Consider the following 9489-nt stretch of genomic DNA (forward strand, 5'->3'; position numbering starts at 1 on the left):
TGTGGTGTGAGGTGGTTTGATCGAGTAAGTAACGTAAAGGTAAGAGAGATGTGTGGAAATAAAAAGAGCGTGGTTGAGAGAGCAGAAGAGGGTGTTTTGAAATGGTTTGGGCACATGGAGAGAATGAGTGAGGAAAGATTAACCAAGAGGATATATGTGTCGGAGGTGGAGAGAACGAGGAGAAGTGGGAGACCAAATTGGAGGTGGAAAGATGGAGTGAAAAAGATTTTGTGTGATCGGGGCCTGAACATGCAGGAGGGTGAAAGGAGGGCAAGGAATAGAGTGAATTGGATCGATGTGGTATACCGGGGTTGACGTGCTGTCAGTGGATTGAATTAGGGCATGTGAAGCGTCTGGGGTAAACCATGGAAAGCTGTGTAGGTATGTATATTTGCGTGTGTGGACGTATGTATATACATGTGTATGGGGGTGGGTTGGGCCATTTCTTTCGTCTGTTTCCTTGCGCTACCTCGCAAACGCGGGAGACAGCGACATAGCAAAAAAAAAAAAAAAAAAAAAAAAATATATATATATATATATATATATATATATATATATATATATATATATATATATATATATATATATCTTTTCTTTTAAACTATTCGCCATTTCCCGCGTTAGCGAGGTAGCGTTAGGAACAGAGGACTGAGCCTTTTTTGGAATATCTTCACCTGGCCCCCTCTGTTCCTTCTTTTGGAAAATTAAAAAAAATAACGAGAGGGGAGGATTTGCAGCCCCCCGCTCCCTCCCCTTTTAGTCGCCTTCTACGACACGCAGGGAATACGTGGGAAGTATTCTTAATCCCCTATCCCCAGGGATAATATATATATATATCCCTGGCGATAGGGGAGGAAGAATACTTCCCACGCATTCCTCACGTGTCGTAGAAGGCGTCTAAAGGGGATGGGAGGGGGGGCTGGAAACCCTCCCCTCCTTGTATTTTAACTTTATAAAAGGGGAAATAGACGAAGGAGTCACGCGGGGAGTGCTCATCCTCCTCGAAGGCTCAGATTGGGGTGTCTAAATGTATGTGGATGTAACCAAGATGAGAAAAAAGGGGAGATAGGTTGTATTTTTGAGGAAAGGAACCTGGATGTTTTGGATCTGAGTGAAACGAAGCTCAAGGGTAAAGGGGAAGAGTGGTTTGGGAATGTCTTGGGAGTAAAGTCAGAGGTTAATGAGAGGACAAGAGCAAGGGAAGGAGTAGCACTACTCCTGAAACAGGAGTGATGGGAGTTTGTGGTAGAGTGTAAGAAAGTAAACTCTAGATTGATATGGGTAAAACTGAAAGTTGATGGAGAGAGATGGGTGATTATTGTTGCATAAGCACCTAGGCATGATAAGAAAGATCATGAGAGGCAAGTGTTTTGAGAGCAGCTGAGTGAGTGTGTTAGTAGTTTTGATGCACGAGATGGGGTTATAGTGATGGGTGATTTGAATGCAAAGGTGAGTATTGTGGTAGTTGAGGGGATAATTGGTATACATGGGGTGTTCGGTGTTGTAAATGGAAATTGTGAAGAGTTTGTAGATTTGTGTGCTGAAAAAGAACTGGTGATTGGAAATACCTGGTTCAAAAAGAGAGATATACATAGGTATATGCATGTAAGTAGTAGAGATGGCCAGAGAGCGTTATTGGATTACATGTTAACTGATAGGCGCGCGAAAGAGAGACTTTTGGATGTTGATGTGCTGAGAGGTGCAACTGGGGGGAATTCTGATCATTATCTTGTGGAGGCGAAGGTGAAGATTTGTAGAGGTTTTCAGAAAAGAAGGGAGAATGTTGGGCTGAAGAGAGTGGTGAGAGTAAGTGAACTTGGGAAGGATACTTGTGTGAGGAAGTACCAGGAGAGACTGAGTACAGAATGGAAAATGGTGAGAACAAAGGAGGTAAGGGGAGTGGGGGAGGAATGGGATGTATTTAAGGAAGCAGTGATGGCTTACGCAGAAGATGCTTGTGGCATGAGAAGCGTAGGAGGTGGGTTGATTAGAAAGGGTAGTGAGTGGTGGGATGAAGAAGTAAGATTATTAGTGAAAGACAAGAGAGAGGCATTTGGACGATTTTTGTAGGGAAATATGCAAATGACTGGGAGATGTATGAAGTAAAGAGGAAGGAGGTCAAGCGAAAGGTGCAAGAGGTGAAAAAGAGTTGGGGTGAGAGAGTATCATTAGATTTTACGGAGAACAAAAATATGTTTTGAAAGGAGGTAAATAATTTGCGTAAGACTAAGGATCAAATGGGAACATCAGTGAAGGGGGCTAATGGGAGGTGATAACAAGTAGTGGTGATGTGAGGAGGAGATGGAGTGAGTATTTTGAAGGTTTGTTGAATATGTTTGATGATAGAGTGGCAGATATGGGGTGTATGGTCGAGGTGGTATGCTAAGTGTGAGGGTTAGGGAGAATGATTTGGTAAACAGAGAAGAGGTAGGAAAAGCTTTGCGGAAGATGAAAGCCGGCAAGGCAGCGGGTTTGGATGGTATTGCAGTGGAATATATTAAAAAAGGGGGTAACTGTGTTGTTGACTGGTTGGTAAGGTTATTTAATATATGTATGACTCATGGTGAGGTGCCTGAGGATTGGTGGAATGCTTGCATAGTGCCATTATACAAAGGCAAAGGTGATAAAGGCGAGTGCTCAAATTACAGAGGTATAAGTTGGTTGAGTATTCCTGGGAAATCATATGAGAGGGTATTGATTGAGAGGGTGAAGGCGTGTACAGAGCATCAGATTGGGGAAGAGCAATGTGGTTTCAGAAGTGGTAGAGGATGTGTGGATCAGGTGTTTGCTTTGAAGAATGTATGTGAGAAATACTTAGAAAAGGAAATGGGTTTGTATGTATCTTTTATGGATCTGGAGAAGGCATATGATAGAGTTGATAGAGATGCTCTGAGGAAGGTATTAAGAATATATAGTTTAGGAAGCAAGTTGTTAGAAGCAGTGAAAAGATTTTATCGAGTATGTAAGGCATATGTACGAGTACGAAGAGAGGAAAGTGATTGGTTCTCAGTGAATGTCGGTTTCCGGCAGGGGTGTGTGATGTCTCTATGGTTGTTTAATTTGTTTATAGATGGGGTGGTTAGGGAGGTGAATGCAAGAGTTTTGGAAAGAGGGGCAAGCATGCAGTCTGTTGTGGATGAGAGAGCATGGGAAGTCAGTAAGTTGTTGTTTGCTGATGATACATCACTGGTGGCTGATTCGTGTTAGAAACTGCAGAAGCTGGTAACTGAGTTTGGTAAAGTGAGTGAAAGAAGAAAGTTGAGAGTAAATGTGAATAAGAGCAAGGTTATTACGTACAGTAGGGTTGAGGGACAAGTCAATTGGGAGGTAAGTTTAAATGGAGAAAAACTGGAGGAGGTGAAGTGCTTCAGATACCTGCAGTGGATTTGGCAGCGGATGGAACCATGGAAGCGGAAATGAGTCATAAGGTGGGGGAGGGGCGAAAGTTCTGAGCGTTAAAAAATGTGTGGAAGGGGATAACGTTATCTCGGAAAGCAAAAATGGGTATGTTTGAAGGAATAGTGGTTCCGACAATGTTATATGGTTGCGAGGCATGAGCTATGGGTAGAGTTGTGCGGAGGAGGGTGGATGTGCTGGAAATGAGATGTTTAAGGACAATATGTTGTGTGAGGTGGTTTGATCGAGCAAATAATGAACGGATAATAGAGATGTGTGGCAATAAATAGTGTGGTTGAGAGAGCAGAGGAGGGTGTTTTGAAATGGGTTTGTCACATGGTGAGAATGAGTGAGGAAAGATTGACATAGAGGATATATGTGTTAGAGGTGGATGGAACGAGAAGTGGGAGACCAAATTGGAGGCGGAAAGATAGAGTGAAAAAGATTTCGAGTGATCGGGGCCTGCACATACACAAGGGTGAAAGGCGTGCAAGGAATAGTGTGAATTGGTACGATATGGTATACCGGGGTCGACGTGCTGTCAATGGATTGAACCAGTGCATGTGAAGCGTCTGGGGTAAACCATGGAAAGTTTTGTGGGGCCTGGATGTGGAAAGGGAGCCGTGGTTTCCGTGCATTATATATGAGAGCTAGAGACTGAGTGTGAACTCGTGCAAATGGGGGGGAGGGGGTTGTCATTTCATGTGTGGCGGGGTGGCGACGGAAATGAATAAGGGCAGATAGTATGAATCATGTACATGTGCATATCTATGTATGTCTGTGTGTGCATATATATGTATACGTTGAGATGTATAGGTATGTGTATGTGAGTGTGTGGATGTGTATGTATATACATGTGCAGGTGGGTGGGTTGGGCCATTATTTCGTCTGTCTCCTTGCGCTACCTCGCAACGCAGGAGACAGCGACATATAATAAATGAATATATATATATATATATATATATATATATATATATATATATATATATATATATATATATATATATATTCTTTGTTGCTGTCTCCCGCGTTTGCGAGGTAGCGCAAGGAAACAGACGAAAGAAATGGCCCAACCCACCCCCATACACATGTATATACATACGTCCACACACGCAAATATACATACCTACACAGCTTTCCATGGTTTACCCCAGACGCTTCACATGCCCTGATTCAATTCACTGACAGCACTCAACCCCGGTATACCACATCGATCCAATTCACTCTATTCCTTGCCCTCCTTACACCCTCCTGCATGTTCAGGCCCCGATCACACAAAATCTTTTTCACTACATCTTTCCACCTCCAATTTGGTCTCCCACTTCTCCTCGTTCCCTCCACCTCCGACACATATATCCTCTTGGTCAATCTTTCCTCACTCATTCTCTCCATGTGCCCAAACCATTTCAAAACACCCTCTTCTGCTCTCTCAACCACGCTCTTTTTATTTCCACACATCTCTCTTACCCTTACGTTACTTACTCGATCAAACCACCTCACACCACACATTGTCCTCAAACATCTCATTTCCAGCACATCCATCCTCCTGCGCACAACTCTATCCATAGCCCACGCCTCGCAACCATACAACATTGTTGGAACCACTATTCCTTCAAACATACCCATTTTTGCTTTCCGAGATAATGTTCTCGACTTCCACACATTCTTCAAGGCTCCCAGGATTTTCGCCCCCTCCCCCACCCTATGATCCACTTCCGCTTCCATGGTTCCATCCGCTGCCAGATCCACTCCCAGATATCTAAAACACTCCACTTCCTCCAGCTTTTCTCCATTCAAACTTACCTCCCAATTGACTTGACCCTCAACCCCACTGTACCTAATAACCTTGCTCTTATTCACATTTACTCTTAACTTTCTTATTTCACACACTTTACCAAACTCAGTCACCAGCTTCTGCATTTTCTTACATGAATCAACCACCAGCGCTGTATCATCAGCGAACAACAACTGACTCACTTCCCAAGCTCTCTCATCCCCAACAGACTTCATACTTGCCCCTCTTTCCAAAACTCTTGCATTTACCTCCCTAACAACCCCATCCCATTATCTTACTTCTTCATCCCACCACTCATATATGGTGTGGGAGGCAAGTTGTTAGAAGCAGTGAAAAGTTTTTATCGAGGATGTAAGGCAGGTGTACGTGTAGGAAGAGAGGAAAGTGATTGGTTCTCAGTGAATGTAGGTTTGCGGCAGGGGTGTGTGATGTCTCCATGGTTGTTTAATTTGTTTATGGATGAGGTTGTTAGGGAGGTGAATGCAAGAGTTTTAGAAAGAGGGGCAAGTATGCAGTCTGTTGTGAATGAGAGAGCTTGGGAAGTGAGTCAGTTGTTGTTCGCTGATGATACAGCGCTGGTGGTTGATTCATGTAAGAAAATGCAGAAGCTGGTGACTGAGTTTGGTAAAGTGTGTGAAATAAGAAAGTTAAGAGTAAATGTGAATAAGAGCAAGGTTATTAGGTACAGTGGGGTTGAGGGTCAAGTCAATTGGGAGGTAAGTTTGAATGGAGAAAAGCTGGAGGAAGTGGAGTGTTTTAGATATCTGGGAGTGGATCTGGCAGCGGATGGAACCATGGAAGCGGAAGTGAATCACAGGGTGGGGGAGGGGGTGAAAATTCTGGGAGCCTTGAAGAATGTTTGGAAGTCGAGAACCTTTTCTCGGAAAGCAAAAATGGGTATGTTTGAAGGGATAGTGGTTGCAACAATGTTGTATGGTTGCGAGGCGTGGGCGATGGATAGAGTTGTGCGCAGGAGGGTGGATGTGCTGGAAATGAGATGTTTGAGGACAATATGTGGTGTGAGGTGGTTTGATCTAGTAAGTAATGTAAGAGTGAGAGAGATGTGTGGAAATAAAAAGAGTGTGGTTGAGAGAGCAGAGGAGGGTGTTTTGAAATGGTTTGGGCACATGGAGAGAATGAGTGAGGAAAGATTGACCAAGAGGATATATGTGTCAGAGGTGGAGGGAACGAGGAGAAGTGGGAGACCAAATTGGAGGTGGAAAGATGGAGTGAAAAAGATTTTGAGTGATCGGGGCCTGAACATGCAGGAGGGTGAAAGGCGTGCAAGGAATAGAGTGAATTGGAACGATGTGGTATACCGGGGTCGACGTGCTGTCAATGGATTGAACCAGGGCATGTGAAGCGTCTGGGGTAAACCATGGAAAGTGTGTGGGGCCTGGATGTGGAAAGGGAGCTGTTTTTTCGGTGCATTATTACATGACAGCTAGAGACTGAGTGTGAACGAATGGGGCCTTTGGTGTTTTTCCTAGCGCTACCTCGCACACATGAGGGGGGAGGGGGATGTTATTCCTTGTGTGGCGAGGTGGCGATGGGAACAAATAAAGACAGACAGTATGAATTATGTACATGTGTATATATGTATATGTCTGTGTGTGTATATATATATGTGTACATTGAGATGTATAGGTATGTATATTGTGCGTGTGTGGACATGTATGAATATACATGTGTATGTGGGCGGGTTGGGCCATTCTTTCGTCTGTTTCCTTGCGCTACCTCGCTAACGCGGGAGACAGCGACAAAGCAAAATAAAAAATAGATAAAAAAAAAAATATATATATATATATATATATATATATATATATATATATATATATATATATATATATATATATATATATATATATATATATATACAGATGCCTCTGTTGTGCTTACTGAAGATACTGACAGTTTACATCATTGGCGATCGAGTATGGGTGGGTGGTACCAAACCTGGTGTCATCTCATACATCGGGGAGACCCAGTTTGCACCAGGAGAGTGGGCTGGAGTTACCCTAGATGAACCCATTGGTAAAAATGATGGTAGTGTTGCAGGTGTACGTTACTTTCAATGTGAGTCCAAAAAGGGAGTATTTTCACGCCTCACTCGGCTGTCACGGACTCCTCTAACTGATCAAGACATTGAGATTCTGACCTCACGATCATCAACCATAGGCTCAGATTCACCAAAGACTAATGGAACACCAACAGCAAGTGTGGCCTCTGGTCCCACCTCCACCACACGTAAGGTCACACCAGCCAGTACTTCAGCAAGCACCAAACCTGCTACTGCTGTGACTGTTAAATCCAGTTCTTCTGCCCTTGCTTCCACACCCAAGAAAGCTTCTAGTTCTGCTCCAGTTTCATCACCTGATATTAAGGTTGGTGATCGTGTGGTCATCACTAGTGCTACAGGTGTTCGACATGGTTCTTTACGTTTTGTGGGGAAGACAGATTTTGCTGAGGGTATCTGGGCTGGGGTGGAATTGGATGAACCAACTGGGAAGAATGATGGCTCAGTGGCAGGCAAAAAATATTTTTGAATGCAAAGACAAGTATGGGCTTTTTGCTCCACTTGCTCGTGTGAGCAGGTTTACTGGTGGCTCAGCTACTCCTCGTCGGACATCTGTGGTACCCCAGACTCCCCGGTCCACAGTCCGTCGATCCAATAGTAGGGAGTCTCTAGGTGGATCCTCAGTTGCATCTTCCACTGCATCATCTGTTCGGGGTACCAGGAGACCAACCTCTAGGACCTCTACATCATCTGTTCCAAGCACCAAGGCACTTCAGGAGCCGGATGAGCATGTGGTGGACCAAGATGGCTTTTACTGAGGCTTGACATCACTGTGTGCTTTGCCTTCTCTCCACCCAAAGACTTGGCAGTACTTGCCTGAGAAGTTACCTTTGCAATGATGGGTATAGGGGAATGTAACACCAGTTTTAAAGACTATGTTTCTCTGATGAAGTAATGGCAAAGGCAGAGAAAGTTGAAGTTTTGTATTTTCAGGAAGCTTTAAATATATATATATATATATATACATATATATATATGCATAATGCATAATGGCATATATATATATATATATATATATATATATATATATATATATATATATATATATATATATATATATATATATATATATATATATATATATATATATATATATATATATTATCCCTGGGGATAGGGGAGAAAGAATACTTCCCACGTATTCCCTGCGTGTCGTAGAAGGCGACTAAAAGGGAAGGGAGCGGGAGGCTGGAAATCCTCCCCTCTCAATATTTTTTTTTCTTTTTTTTTAATTTTCCAAAAGAAGGAACAGAGAAGGGGGCCAGGTGAGGATATTCCCTCAATGGCCCAGCTCTCTGTTCTTAACGCTACCTCGCTAACGCGGGAAATGGCGAATAGTTTGAAAAAAAAAAAAAAATATATATATATATATATATATATATATATATATATATATATATATATATATATATATATATATATATATATATATATATATATATTTCTTCTTTCATACTATTCGCCATTTCCCGCATTAGCGAGGTAGCTTTAAGAACAGAGGACTGGGCCTTTGAGGGAATATCCTCACCTGGCCCCTTCTCTGTTCCCTCTTTTGGAAAATGAAAAAAAAAAAAGCGAGAGGGGAGGATTTCCAGCCCCCCGTTCCCTCCCCTTTTAGTCGCCTCCTACGACACGCAGGGAATACGTGGGAAGCATTCTTTCTCCCCTATCCCCAAAAAAGATATATATATATATATATATATATATATATATATATATATATATATATATATATATATATATATATATATATATATATATAGAGTTGATAGAGATGCTCTGTGGAAGGTATTAAGAATATATGGTGTGGGAGGCAAGTTGTTAGAAGCAGTGAAAAGTTTTTATCGAGGATGTAAGGCATGTGTACGTGTAGGAAGAGAGGAAAGTGATTGGTTCTCAGTGAATGTAGGTTTGCGGCAGGGGTGTGTGATGTCTCCATGGTTGTTTAATTTGTTTATGGATGGGGTTGTTAGGGAGGTAAATGCAAGAGTTTTGGAAAGAGGGGCAAGTATGAAGTCTGTTGGGGATGAGAGAGCTTGGGAAGTGAGTCAGTTGTTGTTCGCTGATGATACAGCGCTGGTGGCTGATTCATGTGAGAAACTGCAGAAGCTGGTGACGGAGTTTGGTAAAGTGTGTGAAAGAAGAAAGTTAAGAGTAAATGTGAATAAGAGCAAGGTAATTAGGTACAGTAGGGTTGAGGGTCAAGTCAATTGGGAGGTAA

At 42.6% G+C, this 9489-nt stretch overlaps 1 protein-coding gene across 1 annotated transcript; it reads left to right on the plus strand.

Annotated features, from left to right (window-relative positions):
• Positions 1 to 7067: 7067 nt before the first annotated feature.
• On the plus strand, positions 7068 to 8200 carry LOC139765444 (CAP-Gly domain-containing linker protein 1-like; the record flags this gene model as incomplete). The annotated part of the gene is given in 3 exon segments (XM_071692816.1): positions 7068 to 7106; positions 7108 to 7731; positions 7733 to 8200. Coding segments are annotated over 3 exon segments (957 nt in total), but the record flags the coding sequence as incomplete, so codon positions are not given.
• Between the last annotated feature and the right edge of the window lie 1289 nt (positions 8201 to 9489).

The sequence above is a fragment of the Panulirus ornatus genome, chromosome 55, assembly GCF_036320965.1.
Source record: "Panulirus ornatus isolate Po-2019 chromosome 55, ASM3632096v1, whole genome shotgun sequence".
Taxonomy (NCBI): domain Eukaryota; kingdom Metazoa; phylum Arthropoda; class Malacostraca; order Decapoda; family Palinuridae; genus Panulirus; species Panulirus ornatus.